This window comes from Oncorhynchus clarkii, chromosome 7 (genome assembly GCF_045791955.1).
Source record: "Oncorhynchus clarkii lewisi isolate Uvic-CL-2024 chromosome 7, UVic_Ocla_1.0, whole genome shotgun sequence".
In the NCBI taxonomy this organism is placed as follows: domain Eukaryota; kingdom Metazoa; phylum Chordata; class Actinopteri; order Salmoniformes; family Salmonidae; genus Oncorhynchus; species Oncorhynchus clarkii.
The window spans coordinates 16,621,697-16,642,245 of NC_092153.1; the positions used below are offsets into that span (position 1 = coordinate 16,621,697).

Here is a 20,549-nt window from a genome sequence, read left to right on the forward strand (position 1 = left end):
TATATCTTAGTTATAAATTATAAGTATCCATGTCATAATCTTCAAGAAACGGACCTTTCCATACATCATTAATGTTCACTTACACAACCTCCTGTCCGTTACAAAACAAACCATATAACACAAGGGGGAAAAAACACAACACACCAATGGGGGCGCTCCCTTGAAGTCACGTGCCATTACCAAACGCAGCGCATTCACCTAGGTCACAGTAAAATTAGGTTGACGGTTTATTTATTTATTATGCGTTGATTAATTTGAGGCCCCATATGCATTTAGAATTTCTCTCCAATCGCGTGTATCCTAATTCGGGAGGTTATACAAACTTTCAGTGTAGCAGGTTGCATTAAAAAAGCAACCAGTGATTGGACGAAGTCAATTCTCGGTCTGTCTTTATCGACCAATTCGTTCATTTTTTGTTTGTTACACAGATGTTATAGACTTCGCTGATATGGATGTTCGTTTGGAAAACCACTTGGATTATTTTATCCACGACAATACTGCTGCTGCGTGGTTGAGTCCAGAAATGCTGTCAGTTGCACGGGAAGCCTTCGGTGCTGGGGACTTCAACCTCCTTGCTGAGATCTACAGCTCCCAGTTGGCGGACCTCCGACACCCGGACCGGAGCCTCTGCCTCCTGAAAGCGGACGCGCTCAGCCGGGCAGGGCGGGTAGCGGACGCTCTGGAATCATACTGCACCGCCGCCAACTTGGACAGGTTACGACCAAATGAACTAGGGTCTTTCGTTGACTGTATTGCGCACACTTTACGCGTAAAAGAATGCCTAAAAGAATGCACAGACTCAGATGGGGTTTTCGAGGATGAGCATTCGTTGGACCTGTTCTCATGTCGTCTTTGCAAGTGCTTGTTAATCGAGCCAACAACTTTGGAATGCGGCCATACATTCTGCAAACCATGCATTGAGGATGACTGTATCAAAGAATGTGAATTATGTCGTTACAAACTGAACGAAACAAGTAGACAATTAAAACCAATCTGTTTTAAAGTGAATGTAGTACTCGGAGGCCTGTTGGGTAAATGGTTTTGCGCAGAGAGTGAAGCAAGACGATGCTGGCTTGAAGGGGATAGAATGCGGAACGAACGTGGCTTTATCAACGCTCTTGAAAAATACAACAACGCTCTTGAAAAAGGTAGAGCAAAATAAAAACCTATTTAATTAAAGGTAAATCCGCAGTTGAGACTAAGCGTATTCAGCGACACTTTTAGTAAAAATCTGAGGGATGGGGTTGAAGAAATGTAACCACTCCAATTCATAGAACTAACAGTGCAGTTAAACAAGCTTACATTTTGGGTTCTGATAGATAACGGTTGAAAAAAGGTCATGAGCCATTTTAAGTTATATTCTAAGAATCAATGGGTGCATAACATAAATGTTAAGTCCAAAAATGAATGTAGCAACTGAAGATTGTCCCTTTAACATTGCATCATCATTCTATTCTCATGATCTTTCTGTGCACATTGAAATAAAAGCCTGTAAGCCACGTCAGTGAAATGCATAGGTTTGTAATAGGTTATGTCAACCCGTAAGGTCACAGCCATGTTATTGACATCACTGATTGAAGGGGAACAGCCCCAGTCTGCAGGTATAATCCTATCACTGCCACCAGTGTAGCGATTGGGTGAGGGGAAACAGTGGTTATGGGATAAGTGCATTACCAATTGTGCCATGTTCATAACACAAACTATACCAGATAGAGGTTGGGATATATTAGCATCACACCATGATGACAAGTTCCGCTAAGGCATGAGTTGTGTAAGTAAAGTCATGCACTTTTGTCATAATAGCACAGCCAGAAGAATCATGAGCTGACCTGGTTTGTAGAGAAATGCCTGTGGAGTTTGAGGGAACTCTAGTCTGGGGATCAGAGTAGGCAGAAGGTAGCTTCTACTTTATTATTTCATGCATAGGTAGCAATGGTAGGCTTTCCAAATAAGTCAGGCGTTGCATAGACAAATGCATCGTGGTGTTAGACACAGGCAGACATTTTTGTCTTGACCCACACACAGCATTGAATGACAGGGCGTCTGGAAGTGACACTCCTTCTCTAATCTCTACCCATCAGTAATGTAGACCTCAGCACGCAAGGTAATAGGATAGAGGTATGCCACGTTCTGAGGGTAGGAATGGTGGAACAGCTTCAACTCATGACCTAGCCCAGAACTAGTTCCATATGACCTGGATCTTCTGAAATAATATTCTGCTCTACATACAGCTTGTCATAATTTGCGTAACTGTTTATAGGTTGAATATGTAGGTAACACATAACCCTTTGACAAGCCCCTTGATAGGGTAATGAATACAGGTAAAGCTGTCAAGTAATGACATATCAATGACAAACTAATAATTAACTGTCTTCAAACCCATACAGCCTGGTTTTACACTGGTTTTAAGGTACTGAACACGAGCAATGGAGGGTGCTGGAGATATGTGAATAACTTAAGCTGAATCTGACTCTTAACTAATGTTTGTATCATGTTCTCTCCTCACAGCCCCTTCTATGTGTAGGCTGCTGAGCCGACGGGCAGAGCTGCATATGGAGATGAGCAACTTCAGACAGGCCCTACAGGATGGAGACGCCATGTGTCGACTGATGCCCCTCTCTCCCAAGGTAAGGAAACACTCAACTGTTTCCTGACATTAACACATTTACCCACATGTTTTTGTGTAAGTTAACCTCAAGATGCTGTGGTACTTGGGTTTTGTGTTCTCAGGCTCACTACGTGAAGGCCCTGGCTCTGAACAAAGCCGGTTATAATGAAGAGGCCCTGCAAGAATACTTCTTCTGTCTGGCTCTGAAGCCAGACTGGACCTCAGTCAAGCTGGAAACGCAAAAGTTAAGCGACTCCACTGTGTTTCTATAGCATTGAAGTTGTATTAAATTGTATTAGTTAGTTCACCAAACCAGTTACACAACTACTTGTGTGCCCGATTGACTGCGATAACGGACAGTCACTGTCTTATGTCTCTTTCCCCCTGTAGATGCTGAGTGAGATGTTCTCTGTGTTCAAGACGGACGGTCTCCCCACGTCATCACCCCACCCCCACCAAACAGGCCCCGCCCCCTACCTCAAACCAGCCTCCCTTCTCCTCGGCTCCCTCCATTCCACCCCTCGTAGATGGAGCCAAACCCCTATTGGCCGTAGAGACAGTTTGTCTGACACTGGGGCAGAGACCAAGTCCTCATGTGAGGACTCCAAGACCCTAGCTTCTGTCGTGGCTGCCTTACCTCTCCCCCCTGGCCTAAAGAGGAAGTTCTCAGACGAGCCCCAAGGCTCTGCACCCTCCAACAAGCTCCCCAGAAAAGGTACCCAATCCAACCCCTCCCATTCCAATTGGCAATTATTTATCGTTGCCAAAAAGTAGAATTTTAAAGTAATACTACTGAACAAAAATCTTGCAAAGTATCTTAGTGTTGCGTGAATGCAATCATTATAAACGTATAGAAACCTCAGCAATAATATAATGTAAATGTATTTGTTTGAGTCTTGTGTTCAGATGAGTCAAGCTCATCCCAGATGCCTGCTGCTTGTTGCAGTGAGAGGAGAGAGGTGCCCCCTCAGCTCCTGGATAGCTCTGACATGGACTGCTCTGTTTGTATGAGGTAAGTCAAACACACACACACACCCTGTCTGTAGGTCTAGTTTTCCCTACGTAGTTATTAAAACCATCCCTCCCCCATGCGTTCTTTCCAGGCTGTTCTACGAGCCAGTCACCACCCCCTGTGGACACACCTTCTGCATGAAGTGTCTTGAGCGCTGTCTGGACCACAACCCCAACTGCCCCCTGTGTAAAGAGAACATTACAGAGGTAAATAGTCACCACACAGACCAGTCTTCACTACTATTGGAAATGAATACCTATTACTGAAAGACAACATGAGTTAAGAAAGTAGTTATGACCCAAATGTCCCTTGTTATCTAATTGAACCTGTTGTAATTTCAGTACCTGGCCACTAGAGGGTACCATAAGACCCTGCTGATGGAGGAGGTGCTGCAGCGTTACCTGTCTGAGGAGCTGGCTGAGAGGAGCAAGGTGCACCAGGAAGAAATGGCAGAGCTGTCAAAGTGAGTCAGGCCTCATCACATTTCAGCCCCTAACCCCTTCTCAAAACAAAATGTCTGACAATGTTTTAGAATCCATCATTATGATACAATCTTATTTGGGCAGAATATCATATTTAGTGGTTTAACCCAAGTTTTATTCTCTCTGCAGCTTGACCCAGGAAGTGCCCATCTTCATCTGCACCATGGCATTTCCCACAATCCCCTGCCCCCTGCAAGTCTTCGAGCCGTGTTATAGGCTGATGATCCGACGCTCTATGGAGACGGGAACCAAGCAGTTTGGAATGTGCATCGCTGACGACATCAAAGGGTGAGTGGAGGTTTTACACCTGTGCCCACACAGCCATCAAAAAAAAACACTTTGACACTAGTTTAAGCAAAAGGGTAGTAAACCTATGTTTGCGACTCAATTCAAGATCATGTTAGCCAACTGAACTAAAGCCTACCCTATGCACTTTATCTGAGTGCTAACAGGTTTCTGGTATAGTTACTCATCCACACAGGTGTAGCTCTGTGAACTACCTCCACTACACTAGCCTAACCCCCCACACTTTCACTCCAACAGATTCATGTGAGCAAATGGCTAATACAGATGTAGGATCTTAATTTGATCACTCTTTTGTTGCAGAGAATATCCCTGCACAACGGGAAATGCAAACTTGTAGTGTATTTGGAGTTTTAAAAAGGCTTCTAAAGTTTGTAAATTTGACTTGATTTGCCTTAACGAAAAACTTTATCAACCCCTACAAAAATGTCCATGAACTATAATCCACATAATAATTCCCATTTCCAGTTGCTGCAGAATAATTTTTCTGCTGTGGCAAACTGGCTCAAAATTAGATCCTACATTTGTATACCCTGCGTTTCCCTGACCACAGCTTCGCAGACTACGGCTGCATGTTGGAGGTGAAAGACGTGAAGTTCCAACCAGACGGGCGCTTGGTGGTCGACACGGTCGGAGTGTCCCGCTTCAGAGTGCTGAGCCACGGCCACCGTGACGGCTACAACACAGCCAAGATAGAGCACCTGGAGGACCAGAAGGTGGAGGGAGAGGAGCTGGCGGAGCTGCAGAAGCTGCATGACTGTGTGTACGAGCAGGCCAGCACCTGGTTCACCTCCCTCAAAGACAACATGAAGAACCAGATCGTCAGCCACTTTGGACAGCTGCCTGAAAAAGACTGTGACATACAGGTAGGAAACAGTCAGCAGATGGATACAGTAGAACTAGGATTCCGAGTTTTTCCTGGTTTCATTGCCTGGTCAGGAATAACTCGGACCCTATAGATCCACCCAGCTAAATCTGAATCCCAGTATCTGTTCATCTAAGAATTCACCTTTATAAAATCTGATTAAACTAATAAACAGTGGCATCTTGGCAGTAGACACTGTTGATTGTAGTATGGAATAATTCTCTGTGTCCCATCTTCTCTAACCCTACCACACTGCCTCTGTGTTCTCAGGGGAGTGTCAGTGGTCCTGCATGGTGTTGGTGGCTGCTGGCTGTACTGCCCCTGGAGAAGAGAGCCCAGCTAAGCATCCTGGCCATGACCACCCTCCGAGAGCGCCTCAGCACCACCCGCCGGGTGCTCAGCCTCGTCACACGCAAACACCCGCCACCACGGCAACCATCTTCATCAGCAGCAGCATCATCACTGTAGTGGCCCCCCTGGAGGGGATCAGTTTAGAATCATCTGGGCCCAGTTAGATAACTTTTGACAATCTGGATGTCGCCTATCAGCTAGGATTAAATGCATATAAATATAATGAATAGAACAGGAGTCCCCGTTGAAGTCAGTTATATTTCTGTTCTATTAAATATATTTCTATGCATTTAATCCTATCCGATAGACTAAATCCAGATAGATAATTTTTGGAAAACTGGGCCCTGGAGAAGAAGGGAGAAACTAAATTTTCCTCAGAAGCTCTAGCCTCAAATAGTTCTAACAGTGGGAATGATTTACCAGTGTTGTTCATGATCTCAGGAATGGGTTTCTACTTGAGTCTTACAAAAAGGGTCGATGGACTAGCCCTACCCAACCAAAACACATAAATGAGTGTCATGTTTGCACACATATCTTTGGGTCAATTCCATTATGTCCAGTTTTGTCATGTTTATGTGTGGTACATTAGGTTAATCTTGTTTTATTGTTGACCTGTGTACAAATGAGGCCTTAAATTATTTTTGCAATATGTTTTTTTTCTACTATTTGTCATGTGAAAACAATTTTCATGTACAGAAATGTAGCATTTTTCTATGGGACATAATTAAGATTAATGCACACCATCCCTTACTGGAATAATATGTTCTACTGTATATTGGTAGTTATGGCACGAGGGAGCGTTTGATGCAAGCAAGAGAAAAATTGTAGCACAACAGACATTGTAGTAGCACCAAAGATTCACAGGGTGGCAGTCCCTTAAGGGAATGTTCATCTTTGGATGCTGTACAGCAGGGGTGTCAAACTCATTCTACAGAGGGCCAAGTGACTGCAGATTTTAATTTTTTTCCCTTTCAATTAAGACCTACACAACCAGGTGAGGGGAGCTCCTTCGTTATTAGTGACCTTAATTCATCAATCAAGTACAAGGGTGGAGCGAAAAGCTGCAGACACTCGGCACTCTGGAATGAGTTTGATGTGCTGTACTTTACAGTAACAATGAGGCCAAGTGGTGTTTCTTTCCACTGTTCTGAGGCATGCATAGACACTCGCCTTCATAGTTATCTACTTGAGTCTATTCCAAAATCACACAGTGGGTCTCTTTTCCCCCCCACAAACAGAGGTTGCCAAGAGGCCTGGGCAAAGGTACAAAATATGCCATTTTGCAAATTGTAAGGACGGGTGTACTGTGTGGTCACCACATTAAACGCTTCTGTGACACTTAACGTATCTCACTCACACTGTCAGTTCTAGGAGATGCAGTCAGGTGAGTCATTTGGGATACTATGAAGTCAGAACCGGAAACGACACATATTTGTAGACAATGAGTCACCTCTGTGCTTTGTCATCACCATGTTGGAATGATCTGGAGTCTCCCCCAATTGATTCATTAGCCAAACCCTCTCGATAAACACACGCCTTCGTTCTCCCAGACCAGTGGAGGCTGCTGAGGGGAGGACAGCTCATAATAATGGCTGGAATGGCTTCAAACCATGTGTTTAAGGTATTTGATACCGTTCCAGCCATTACCACGAGCTCCTCCTCCCCAGATAAGGTGCCACCAATCTGTGTCCCAGACACATTTGCAGAAATTAATCACTACATTTTTGGTAACAAGAATGTGAAATTGGCATTTTATTGCTTTCAATTAATCTTAACGTTTACCTTTTTAAATGTATGATTTTGTTAAATTGGGCCCAACATGTTTATTAAAACCATTCCACATTTACCATAAACTTCATCCTCAACAGTCAATTGTCTCCTCAATTTGAGTGTGTTGGCCACGCATACTAATTGGCCAAACCTGATCTTAATTGGTTTGTGTCTTGAAAGGGGGTCTGTTTGAACAGTGTGAAAATAATGCTTTGTGCAGAAGTAGACATTCTATATGCAATGCGGGAAAGGTTTTTGTTGTTTTAATAACTCTTCAGCGTGGTCTCTTGAACCATCTTGTTTTATAGCCTAATAAATATTTATTGAATTCTGACCATTTTTATCTGTCCAGTTATTATTTTAACTCCTTGATGTGTATGGGGTAAGGCCGGCTCCTTCACAAGGAACATTGTTGCTAGCCATTTTGTATAGAATGCACACAGATCACATGATCTATAGTAGGACAGAACAGGCTCCATATGTGAGTTACCACAAAAAAATAAATGTGTGAGTTACCACGCTGATGTTAGGAAGCAGGGGGCAACCATAGAAAGTTGCCTGAATATGAGGCTAACATCAGGGGTACTTTGGCCAGATGCCCACTGACTGAGACAGGATCAGCTGCATACATATCAGTAATGACGAAAAAGGGAAGTGAGCAAAAAGGAAGCAGGTAAGGGAAATATCACCCTGAAGTTCTGCTTTAGCATGAGGGGTCGAGACTCACCCAATACAGTACACCGTCAGCAGTGTGTACATGTCCTATTAACTAAATATAGACAATTATTTATTATGGGGGACAGCACATGGCGCCCAAGCGACAATGTATGGACGACTCTCATTGAAGGTAACCTAATGCGGTAGTACATAGCAAATAATGACGTTTCAGTGCACATTCCGCTCAGCCTCGTTCGATTGTTCCCTTGCCACACCCATGATTACGAATATTGACACCGATGGCTCAAGTGCGCATGTCCATGATTCTGTGCGATAGAGGCCTGCCTCGCCTTTTCTCTCGCACCTATTCTTTACAGACATCCTTCGTTTCACATTAAAAAAAAAGTTATTCTTATTTTTTGAGGGGCCGTTGACTAGATGAGACAGAGAAGAAGAGAAATAGTTTTGTATCTCTATTTCTTGACTGAATAATCACCCACTCCCCGGTTATTGCATCAAGGCCCCTGCCCCTCCTCTGATTCCGACCGGCTTCCTGTGTTTGTGCGGTTCTCACTAGCCAGGGAGTGAGGAGGAGCAGAACTGGGAGTTGAGCGAGTGAAGGGCCGAGCTGCCACCTCAACATGGAGTAGCCTAGTGTCCTCGACAACAGTAGCGGACCACAAAGAGGAATACTCGAGGGGTTATTTTTCTACAAGGAGGCACCGCAAATGATACCACGTCAAAGATTCCACAACGCGAAGGAAGGATCGGTTTATATTTAAAAGATGGCGAACGACTCTCCGGCTAAAAGTCTGGTCGAAATAGACCTGGCTTCATTGCGGGTGAGTGGTGGACAAGGGCAGTGTCTTTTATTTAAAGATTAGGCTACCCCCAGATGTAATCTATTCCACTACAGTGAGTTAACGTTATATAAAACAAAGCAAACATTTTCACCCAATAAAATATGGATACATTTTCGGGGTTACAATTGCTGGGAGGCTTATTTATTTAGTATTCGGATCGAGAGAAAGCTGTCGTGCTGCCTGGCTTTCCTTTGTTCGAAATGCATTTGGACGGTTGTGGAGATCAGGGCGCAACAGCTGCGTTAATCTAGGTCCCATTTTTGCAACAATTATTCAAAAGCATTTTCAAAAAGATATTATGGTTGTGTAAAAAAATATATTTTTGACTCGTTTCAGGATCCAGCAGGGATTTTTGAATTGGTGGAAGTGGTCGGAAATGGCACCTATGGACAAGTATACAAGGTTTGTTCCTCTATCATATATATGTATATATATTTAATTCATCGGTGGCCTAATCTTCGATAATTATTTCTGACACTAGGTAGCTAACGTGACATTGATGCAGTTTTGGCATTGAACATCGAAGTGATCCAGATTTCATGCCTGTGTGATGGATTAGATTCATGTCAAGATGTCTCATCAGGATGTTTCTGTCATTACACCCCTATAATCCCTGGTTGGATTGGTAAAGATGATGATGCCCCTCTGTGTATTATTGCTTGTAAAAACATATTTGGTGAAATATGCACCGCACCACACCAATCCATGCACCACTCCATTAGCCCAAGCTCCCCTGTTTCTCATCTTCTACCCGGGCTAGGCCTGTACGCTCAGTTGTTGTTTCTAAATTGGGAAAAAACGTATCTTATTTTCCATTAATATTATAGATGGGTTTAGAAGTAAATGGCAACTGGGTTTGCAGACCAGTGTTGCTGTGAGTGTTTTTAAAGTGCAGCACATGTCCTACATCACATCCTGCTGCGAAGAGAGGGGGAAAGGGAATCGACTACTGCTGCCTGATGATCCAGACTAGGCCTTGCTTCATAGACAATTTGGTTAAGTAAAATATCATGTGTTACACAGCAGGCCTCTTCCCCTCTCTCAACCATCTGTTTCTTGGTGTCATGTTTCTCTGTGAAAACTATCATAGTGACTGTTTAAAGTAATTGTTGAACTTGACCTTTTTGGAGAATTTAGTGGGTTCCTTCTCTCGGATTTTGAGGATGAGTCTGACCCACCAATAGTGACCTGCCACTCTTCCCTGTACCCTCCTGTCCATTGGAAGACCTGGCCTGTGTTAACCCCTTCTTTCAAACAGTCAGGCTAGCAACACTGTAGCAGAGCAGCTTGAAAACAACTGGAAAGTCTGTTAAGCAGGGTGGTTCACAGGGGCTGTGGTGTCCCTCCTGCCTGTGTCTATTCTCTTAGCTCTAACAGGGTAGTCTGGACTCCTGACTGAGGAGAATCAACAGTGGTAGTCTGGATGTTCAAACGTAAAAGCAGAACCATTCAGCTGATCCAACCCTGTGGAACAGAGGGCTTTAAAGACCAATGCTGTTTTCTTTTGGTCATGTGACCCCGTTTGTAATGGAAAACTTGCTAGCAAACGTCTTCCTTCCATGAACAGATGGCTTCATGGGTCTATGTGGAGAGAATGATTTACTTTTAGGCTTTTGTCACTCACTTTCATTCTCTTACCTGCTCTTTCTAAATTTCACCAAATGTTAGACTACAGAGTTTATTGGAATTGGTGCGTAAAAACGTTTACATCAAAGGCTCATATAGGCATTAAAATGTTTACATCAAAGGCTCATATTATGAGCTATTAAATGCTATCTTTCGCCATTTATAGTCAGGCAGAGCATGAGCCACTACCACACTGCACGGAATAGAATGGACGTCGGGCAAGAGGGCCCCGGGCTGGCTGTGTATGTGCCTGTTTAGTAACGCAAAATGGAGGACATCCCTTGGTCAAATGATTCCAAGCAAAGCCAACTCGTCTGTGCTGATTTGAAAGATGGAGAACCAGGGGTTTGTAGTTTGTTCCTGATTCATACGTCCTCATGCTATTCTGCAGACAGGTCTACATGCTCTGGTTTACTGTACATTTTCACAACAGACAGTCGAAAAGCCATTGGATGTCAGAGGTTTACTGTATGCCAACCTCTAACCTACATAATTGTCATGCCAAATAAAGGCAGTTTGTTTAAATCAATTATTCCCCTTCCTCTAGTGAGACTGTACTGTGAACTGCACGTTATAAACTAGGCTAATATGTAGCCCAGTTATGTACACTACATTATCAAAAGTATGTGGACACCTGCTCGTTGAACATCTCATTGCAGAATCATGGGCATTAATATGGAGTTGGTCCCCATTTTGCTGCTATGACTGCCTCCACTCTTCTGGGAAGGCTTTCCACCAAATGTTGGAACATTGCTGCGGGGACTTGCAATCATTCACCAACAAGAACATTAGTGATGTCGAGCACTGATATTTGGCGATTAGGCCTGGCTTGCAGTCGGCGTTTCAATTCATCCCAAAGGTGTTCGGTGGGGTTGAGGTCAGGGCTCTGTGCAGGCCAGTCAAGTTCTTCCACACCGATCAACAAACCATTTCTGTATGGACCTCGATTTGTCATGCTGAAACGGGGAAGGGCCTCCCCCAAACTGGTGCCATAAAGTTGGAAGCACATAATTGTCTAGAATGCCATTGTGTGCTGTAGTGTTAAGATTTCCCTTCACTGGAACTGAAGGGCCTAACCAAACCATGAAAAACACCACCAGGCGTTTTTTCCTCTTCCACCAAACTTTACAGGTAGCGTTCTCCTGGCATCCACCAAACCCAGATTTGTCCGGACTGCCAGATGGTGAAGCGTGATTCATCACTACCCCGGAGTCCAATGGAGGCAAGCTTTACACCACTCCAGCCTACGCCATTGCGCATGGTTATCTTATGCTTGTGTGTGGCTGCTTGGCCATGGAAACCCATTTCATGATGCTCCTGAGGGCCAGTAGTTTTTACGCACTTCAGCACTAGGCGGTCCCCTTCTGAGATTGTGTGGCTTAGCACTTTGCAGCTAAGCCGTTGTTGCGTTTTGACATATCCACTTCACAATAACAGCATTTACAGTTGACCGGGGCAGCTCTAGCCGGGCAGATATTTGACGAACTGACTTCTTGGAAAGGTGGCATCCTATGACGGTGCCACGTTGAAAGTCACTGATCTCTGTAGTAAGGTCATTCTACTGCCAATGTTTGTCTATGGAGATTGCATGGCAGTGTGCTTGATTTTATACACCTGTCAGCAACTGGTGTGGCTGAAATGTCCGAATCCACTAATTTGAAGGGGTGTCCACATACTTCTGTGTGTATTTGTACTTGTTCCCCCCTACCTCATCAGCTGCCTGACACCAATGATAGGTCAGTGCAGTAACATGGTTAGGTTAACCTGTCAGTTAGACGTGTGGTCTGAATGAGGGGTGCTATCTGGAACTGGTGGAGGAAGACCAGCTGTCCTGGGCCCCAGACAGAGCCTGCATGGCCAGGCAGCTTCATTACAAAGCTGGTTTTGTCTCCGTGTGTCTGGCTTTATTTGGGAACCACCACCAGACCCACAGAAAGGATGTGTTTATTAGTCGGGTCTCAAATACTGAATAATCAACTAGCCCTGTTCAGGAAATATAACTTTCTATCTCTTTCTGTGAGGCTTTTCTTCTTTGCAAAGCAGTTTTTCACCCATTCAAACCTCTCACAATAAGACAATCAAGCACAGTCTATTTCTTCTATTCAGAAGGCCCAGGACAATTTCTTGCATTGAATTACAGTTTTGAAATGCATACTTTTTTTTTTTTTGTCTAACTCATCTGTCCCCTTTCCTTCTGTTTGATATTTTCATTTTCAAACGGTTTGTTTTGTAGGTATGTTTTTGTGACACGGAACCAGACGCCACAGCCTGTTTGATGCAGCTAGCCCAGGTGACATACCGTACCTCCACTGAATGACTGACCTTTTCATTTGGAGCTTTTGACAGAAGTGGGTTGCAGGCACTCTAAGAGCTGAAACGCCATATCACAGCCCTGTGCGGCACGATGTGGCTCTTCTGGATTCAAATGCCTGCAGCCAATCACAGCAGCAGAGGCAAGGTGGCAGTGATTGTTGTCTGGGGCTCGTGCCAGGTTTAGACCTTACTGTTAAACTCAGTGGTAGCTCGGGTTTAGATTGTCTTGGTCAACCAGCTGAATGACCTCCGATAAGACTTGAAACTGTCAGTGTGGGTGTGACAGTCAAGGGAAGATGACAATTTTATATGCTCACTAGGGATGCAAATTTCGGTAATCATTGCTACCGACTAACCCACCCTCATTAACCGGCCAACAAATGTTAAAAAATTTTCAAAACCGAAAGGAACGGACATTTTTCATTAAGTGCTTAATAGAGGGAGGGGGGGGGGGGTTCACACCAAACCAATGGTGCGGTTTTTCCAAACTGGTTCGTTTACTCACTTCGTTTGGTTCATTTGGACTGGTGTGAACTCTATTGGTACTATGCAACGCATGGTGGTTCGCTCTAAAAGGGTGGTTTCGGTCTGTTTCAATTAGTACGGTGGTGTGGTTCGCTGCAGGTGAGAACGCAGTCCGGACCAAATGCAGAAAAATAACCAGAGTCAAGCATTATTGATTGTTTGACATCATAACTTGACATCTCTGAAACATTATGAGTAGCAGGTTAGGGGAGATGAGGGCTGTACCGGGGATCTAGGCTGCTGAATATAGACTATTCAGGTAGCAGAGTGGCCATTACGCTATTTTCTCCCACATGTTGTTGGAATACCAAAACAAAAGTAATATGAAGGTTTGGACACACAAGTGATGCATCACGATACTCAGAAATGGATTTAACCTCAGCATATTTGTCCAATAAACGTATGACTTGCATGGAGAAGTGCTTTTTTTCAAACATTTTTTTAAAATTTAAATTTCTGTTCATTTGGCAATGTGGAACCAACCGGACCAAATGGAACAAATACTGATTCAAACTATCGCTCAAAACTGTGTGATATCTCCCTTCGAAATATGGGGAATCTAATAGCAACCACTAGGATGGGTTGCTAATATAACTACAATTGTGCCTTTGGCGTCTGGACAAAAAAAGTTGATATGAAGACCAATAGAACAGTAGAGAAATTATGGTAAATGGCATGAAGTCTTTCTAAAAAAATAAAGTGCCTCCAATTTTGTTTGAAATTTCGCTAGGCTACATTGAAGCAAGGTAAATCATGCCTTGTTGTTATTATTGTTGTTATTATTATTTGAAGTAAAATTTAGGTTTCAAGTAGAGGTCGACCGACTACCGATTTTAATCGGCCAATTTTTATATATATATTTGTAATAATGACAATTACTTAAATACTGAATGAACAATGAACTCTTTTATTTTAACTTAATATAATACATCAAATCAATTTAGTGTCCAATAAATAATGAAACATGTTCAATTTGGTTTAAATAATGCAAAAACAGTGTTGGAGAAGAAAGTAAAAGTGCAATATGTGCCATGTTAAAAAAAAAAAAAAAAAAGAGGCTAATGTTCAAGTTACTTGCTCAGAATATGAAAGCTGGTGGTCCAATCCCTGTTCTTATGAATTATGACGCGTCGACTATTTCTCTCTCTATCATTTGTATTTCATTAACCTTTGACTATTGGATGTTCTTATAGGCACTTTAGTATTGCCAGCCTAATCTCGGGAGTTGATAGGCTTGAAGTCATAAACAGCGCTGTGCTTCAAGCATTGTGAAGAGCTGCTGGCAAAGGCAGGAAAGTGCTGTTTGAATGAATGCTTACAAGCCTGCTGCCCACCACCACTCAGTCAGACTGCTCAATCAAATATCAAATCATAGACTTAATTATAAAATAATAACACACAGAAATACGAGCCTTAGGTGATTAATATGGTCAAATCCGGAAACTATCATTTCGAAAACAAAACGTTTTGTCTTTCAGTGGAATGCGCAACCATTACGTATGTTATCTAACGGGTGGCATCCCTAAGTCTCTAAATATTGCTGTTACATTGCACAACCTTCAATGTCATGTCATAATTATGTACAATTCTGTCAAATGAATTACGTTTTTTGTTTGGAAGAAACACAGTTCGCTACGAGCCAGGTGGCTCAAACTGTTGCATATACCCTGACTCTGCTTGCACTGAACGCAAGACAAGTAACACCATTTTCCTAGTTAATACTGCCTGCTGACATGCATTTATTTGAACTAAATCTGCAGGCGTAAAAAAATATACTTCTGTGTATTGATTTTAAGGCATTGATGTTTATGGTTAGGTACATTTGTGCAACGAATGTGCTTTTTTTCCCGAAAATGTGCTTTTGTTAAATCATCACCCATTTGGCGAAGTAGGCTGGGATTCGATGATAAATTAACAGGCACCGTATTGAATATATGCAACACAAGACAAGCTAGTTAAACTAGTAATATCATCAACCATGTGTAGTTAACTAGTGATTTATGTTAAGTGATTGTTTTTTATAAGATAGGTTTAATGCTAGCCAGCAACTTACCTTGGCTCCTTTTGACGATGCACTTGTGTAACAGGTGGTCAGCCTGCAACGCATTCTCCTCGTGGAGTGCAATGTAATCGGCGTCCAAAAAGGCTGATTACCGATTGTTATGAAAACTTGAAATTGACCCTAATTAATCGGTCAACCTCTCGTTTCAAACAATTATACTGCCTGAAGCTCACGTTGCGTGGTGGTAGGTGACGCATTGATTGCCTGCCTACCGTTGACTATAGCCTATGCACTCAAATGGCAAACAAGCTTGAATTACGAGTTGAGATTGAGAAATAAAAATAGCAGCTAATTTTTAATATTGGCCATCTTAACAACAAAAAATGGCGCGTGATTGCATTTAGAATAATTTATTGCGCAATGATAGGGCTTCTAAAACCCCACGTTACAGTTCAGTACCAGCTTTGTGAGGTTCTCTTACGCTGTCTGACGGGTGAATAGCCCCTCAAACTAGGCTTTGTATGCTGTGCGCATGTGATAAATACGTGACATGACGTATAATGAAAATGCACTAATTTAATTCCACTAAATTATGCAAATAAAACAATAGACTGATAAGCAAGACCAGTAAAATGTAGTTTCGACAGCACTTAACCATTAACAGCCCTAATTCTCACCTTGCACTGGAATGAAAGCTATTAGATACTGGTACTCACTAACATTTTTACATGAGGCCCCTTTTCAAAACGGGCAATGTTGTGCTGCTATAATGTTACACTAAACATTTCAAAATGGCTGATCCTTTAGTTGTGGATGCAATGGCTTAGGCTATTTCCCCCATCACATTGTTGTATACCGAATCTTACTGCCAGCGCCCCCCTCCTGGCTCTCAACATTTCTTAATGAATTGCTTATGATAAACCGTGGTACTAGTCCCAGTAAAATCATTGAAATAAGAGGGAGGCTAAGGACATGCTTGGTGGTAATGGCTTGCTGCAGCACTTCAATCTCCCTGAACGTCGTTGACGTAGTGTTTGTGGGAACTCTGTCGTCTTCTCATTACCCACAAAGTGGCGGTGGTTCTTCCTCCCCAGCCAACCCCATCTTCAGCATCCGGTGTCTTCATGATGCTCCCCTAGCCACTGAACAATTGGCAATTGCCTCATTTAAGGAGACGGTCGTCAGTGTCCATGCTGGTCTCAGATGTGCACAGCCCTGTATGGTTGATCCAGACTGTATCTAGTGGTCCTATGTCTCAATACAGTTAGTTGTTGGATTTGCAGTGTTTTCATATTACCACCGTACATTTTATTAATCATTTCGCCTACTACTACACAGGCATTGACCTCCTAGTCCCACGTTGGTGGTAGGCTGAAAGCCTCTTCCTGCACTGACTGACTCCACAATGGGATTCTCAGATCAGTTTGATCTCTTCTTTGGCTCCAGACCAGCTGGCACTGAGAGATGGGATGGAGAGCCCTCCAGTGCGCCTGAGAAGAGAATGATAGCGATAAAAACAAAACCTGAAGAATTCATTAAGTTCTGCCTTTGCGTGGTATGTGGGGGAGGAATCCCTCTACTGGGCTGTACAGAATGGCCATATATAGACCTAGTTAGCCAGACACTCTGTCTGTCAGGCCTGAAGGGCTGGTGGTGCCCTGGCACTCTGATCCCTGGGACGTGCCAACCTCTCTTAAACATCATGCCTCTTTCTCTTCCCTTCTACTCTGCAGCCCATATCAGGCCACTCTACAGGGATGCAGGGAGAATATACCCGCAGTCCCGTGGTGCTGGCAGCTCCTGTGATCTCACTCTTTTGCACTCCATTGCTTTCCTTCCCGCTCTCTCCCTTCTCTCATTGTACCTGTGTGTAAACCACTTTACTTCTCCTGCTTTCTCATAACCTTAAACCATCCCCCTACCTTAAACCATCCCCCTACCAGTATCTCTCCGCCACTCTTTCGCTCTCTCGCCCATGTCTGCTTTGCCAGGGGAAGGACTTGGCAGGTTTGTGTGAACACAGGGTGAGACGTCTGCTGCAGCTCTAAATAGCTTGGCCCAGTTCTGTGATTGTAAGGTGCACACTGAGGGTCACTGGTTCCAACGCTCTGACACGGTGCCATGTCTCCGTGACGGAGGCCATATGTAAACCCCCCCCCCCCCCCCACCCACAGGTACAGAGGAAAGGTCATAAGTCATGGGAAGCATCAAATCCTCTGTGACAGTAGTGCTGTATTGGACCCATACTGGGCTAGCTTCCATATTGTATTTGGGCTATAGCCTTCATACTGGGTTTGCTTAAACATTTCGTCTGTCCTAAAATGGCATCGGAAACTTGTTGGGATTTCAATTCCTCACTTTAAGCTGTCTTTAATATTAAGGATGAAGATAATTTAACACTGCTTAATTTTTCCACAAATGAAAGGCAATCTATGTGAGGATGCTTCCCAGGACTTAAACCCATGACTTCACCATAGTGCACGGTTTACCAAACTCGGTCCTGGGGCCCCCCCTGCTGCACATTTTGGTTTTTGCCTCAGCACTACACAGCTGATTCAAATAATCAAAGCTTGATGATGAGAGGGAAGTTTGGGGAACCGTGCCATTTAAAGGATGTAGATGTGCTGAACAAAGGAGAACTGCCGGCAGTGACGGATGATGCAACACAGACGCAAGCACACCGGTCTGCCTCCAAATCGTCTAGACATCCCCAGTCTCTGCCCCTCCCTGTCTTTTCCTTCTCCTCTTCCCCATCTCTCCTCTCTGTACCACTTGGCCATCTACCCAGGCTGCCATGTGGGTAGTGGAGGGGCCGGGCAGGGCGTAGGCCGGGCATGGTGGTACTGTCTGTCCGTATGGAGGTGGGTATCCCCCAAGTAGTGCTGAGTGATTTAGTGCTTTTTGAGAGTTTTTGGTTTGATTATTTAAAAATAATAACTGTTTTCGGTATAATATTTTTGGGGTGGACATGAAATGCACTTTGCATTATGTGGGTTGAATGATGTAACACCGAATAAAACAATTAATACAATTTCATGACATTTGTTTTATTTGACTTTCATTCTAAGTCATCATCTCTATAGAGCTGCAGCCTATGCTGTCTGACAAAATCACTATTTTAGTAGTTCATCATAAGGGACACTTTTGACTGCTTAATACTAACTATCAATCTCTTAGATCATTTTTTAAATTATTTAATTTTTCCCCCAAGATGGCGCAGCAGTAAGACATATTTGTTTTTGTCCCGTGTAAATAGTATTTTTCGTTTTTTTTGTATACATTTCAATATATTTATTTTTAGATTTATTTTTCAATTTTCGGATTAAATATACCTTCGTGCAACACGCCTCACCCAATGTGGTACGGATCTGCTATTTTTTTAGACCTTATAACTGGAACCTCCATCAGGAGCTACCCAGCTAATTAGCTATTTAGTCATTACCTTTAGCACAGACACCAGTCGCAATAGCCCGGATAATATCTACCAGTCTGCACTCCCTCAGCCCTGAGCATATCGGACTGCGTAATTTTTTTCCCACTACGTCACCGGATTCCTGCTCCAAGCTCTGGACCATTACACCGGATCTTCGCAGCTAGCTAGCCGCTCCCCGTTGGCTATTGTGGCTAATGCCCTTGTCCAGAAGCATGCACCAGTTAGCCTCGAGCTAGGCCCATCTCCTGGCTAGCAAACGAAGTACACCAACTACAATACCTCTTGCTAATTTGGCCTGGACCCTTTGTTGACACGGAGCCCCGCCGATCCATCACGACTGGTCTGCTGACGTAATTCAGCCGATGTGTTCTCAACCGGCCTCTGCATCGTGGATGTGGTGAAGAGCCATCTGCTAGCCCCAGCCCGCAAGCTTCCTGAAAACTGTCTCCCGCTCGCCTAGCGTAGTAATCGACTACCAAACGGCTCCCTGTTTCATCTATTGCTTCTTATTGGACCCTATGATCACTCGGCTACACAGGTGATGCCTGCTGGGCTGTTCATTAACACGGTACTTCATTTTGTTTATCTGTCGGCCCCAGCCTCGAACTCAGGCCCTGTGTGTAGCTAACTGACCCTCTCTGCCCATTCATCGCCATTTACCCGTTGTTGTCATCTTAGCTGTTTACACGTTGTCTTCACTCTCCCAATCAACACCTGTGATTGCTTTATGCCTCTCTCTAATGTCAATATGCCTTGTATACTGTTGTTTAGGGCAGCTCTTATTGTTTAATTTTACTGTGGAGCCCCTAGTTCTGCTCAAAATGCCTCAAATAGCCCCCTTGTCCCACCCCCACACATGCCGAGATCACACCTATCTTAACTGGCGCCTCCAGAGATGCAACCTCTCTCATTGTCACTCAATGCTTAGGTTTACACACACTGTACTCGCACCCTACAATGCCCTGAATCTGTCCTACCACGCCCAGAAATCTGCTCCTTTTATTCTCTGTTCCCAAAGCACTAGACTTCTAGTTCTTATAGCCTTTAGTCGTATAGCCTTTAGTCGTAAATGTCCATCCCCAATTGCAACATTTTCCGTCAAGACAGAACTGCCAGAGGGGGCAGAATTGTAATCTACTGTAGAGAGTGCCTGCAGAGTTTTGTCATACTATCCAGGTCTATTCCCAAACAATTGGAGCTTCTACTTTTAAAGATCTATCTCTTCAGAAATAAGTCCCTCACTGCTGCTTGTTATAGACCCCCCCCCCCCCAGAGCTGAATTGATTGTCCCCCATCTATTGTCAGAGTTCGTACTGCAAGGTGACCTAAATTGGGATATGCTTAACCGTCCTACAATCTAAGCTAGATTCTCTCAATCTCACACAAATTATCAAAGAACCTACCAGGTACAACCCCAAATCCATAAACATGGGCACCCTCATAGATATCATCCTGACCAACTTGCCCTCTAAATACACCACCTGCTGTTTTCAACCAGTATCTCAGCGATCACTGCCTCATTGCCTGCGTCCGTTATGGGTCCGCGGTCAAACGACCACGCCTCGACTGTCAAACGCTCCCTAAAACACTTTTGCAAGCAGGCCTTTCTAATCAACCTGGCCGGGGTTCCTGGAAGGATATTGACCTCATCCCGTCAGTAGAGGATGCCTAGTTGTTCTTTAAAAATGCCTTCCTCATCATCTTTATAAGCATGCCCATTTAAAAAAATGTAGAACTAA

At 43.7% G+C, this 20,549-nt stretch overlaps 2 protein-coding genes across 10 annotated transcripts in view; both read left to right on the forward strand.

Annotated features, from left to right (window-relative positions):
- Positions 1-258: 258 nt before the first annotated feature.
- LOC139412972 (LON peptidase N-terminal domain and RING finger protein 2-like) lies at positions 259-7,725 on the forward strand. The gene is made up of 10 exons (XM_071159897.1): positions 259-1,148; positions 2,509-2,627; positions 2,731-2,868; positions 2,999-3,323; positions 3,515-3,620; positions 3,712-3,826; positions 3,962-4,083; positions 4,232-4,390; positions 4,959-5,271; positions 5,541-7,725. Exons 1-10 carry the CDS (start codon positions 449-451, stop codon positions 5,736-5,738), a joined length of 2,295 nt encoding a protein of 764 aa, XP_071015998.1. The 5' UTR covers positions 259-448; the 3' UTR covers positions 5,739-7,725.
- Positions 7,726-8,383: 658 nt separating this feature from the next.
- Positions 8,384-20,549, forward strand: part of LOC139412974 (mitogen-activated protein kinase kinase kinase kinase 4-like) — a 52,842-nt gene continuing 40,676 nt past the window's right edge. For 4 of the 9 annotated variants that reach the window (XM_071159899.1, XM_071159906.1, XM_071159901.1 and 1 more), the window contains exons 1-2: positions 8,384-8,890; positions 9,248-9,313. In XM_071159899.1, the coding sequence (XP_071016000.1) occupies positions 8,834-8,890; positions 9,248-9,313 (123 nt within the window). In that variant the 5' untranslated portion in view covers positions 8,384-8,833. The remainder of the gene's footprint in view (positions 8,891-9,247; positions 9,314-20,549) is intronic. The other 5 variants (XM_071159898.1, XM_071159900.1, XM_071159902.1 and 2 more) reach the window with 2 other exon arrangements.

What these genes read in the sequence shown, in the direction of transcription:
- LOC139412972 (XM_071159897.1), top strand. Translation starts at nt 449, where the DNA reads ATGGATGTTCGTTTGGAAAACCACTTGGATTATTTTATCCACGACAAT. An exon ending in CAACAAGCTCCCCAGAAAAG is followed by an intron (nt 3,324 to 3,514) that starts GTACCCAATCCA and finishes TCTTGTGTTCAG; the next exon opens with ATGAGTCAAGCTCATCCCAG. An exon ending in GAAATGGCAGAGCTGTCAAA is followed by an intron (nt 4,084 to 4,231) that starts GTGAGTCAGGCC and finishes TTCTCTCTGCAG; the next exon opens with CTTGACCCAGGAAGTGCCCA.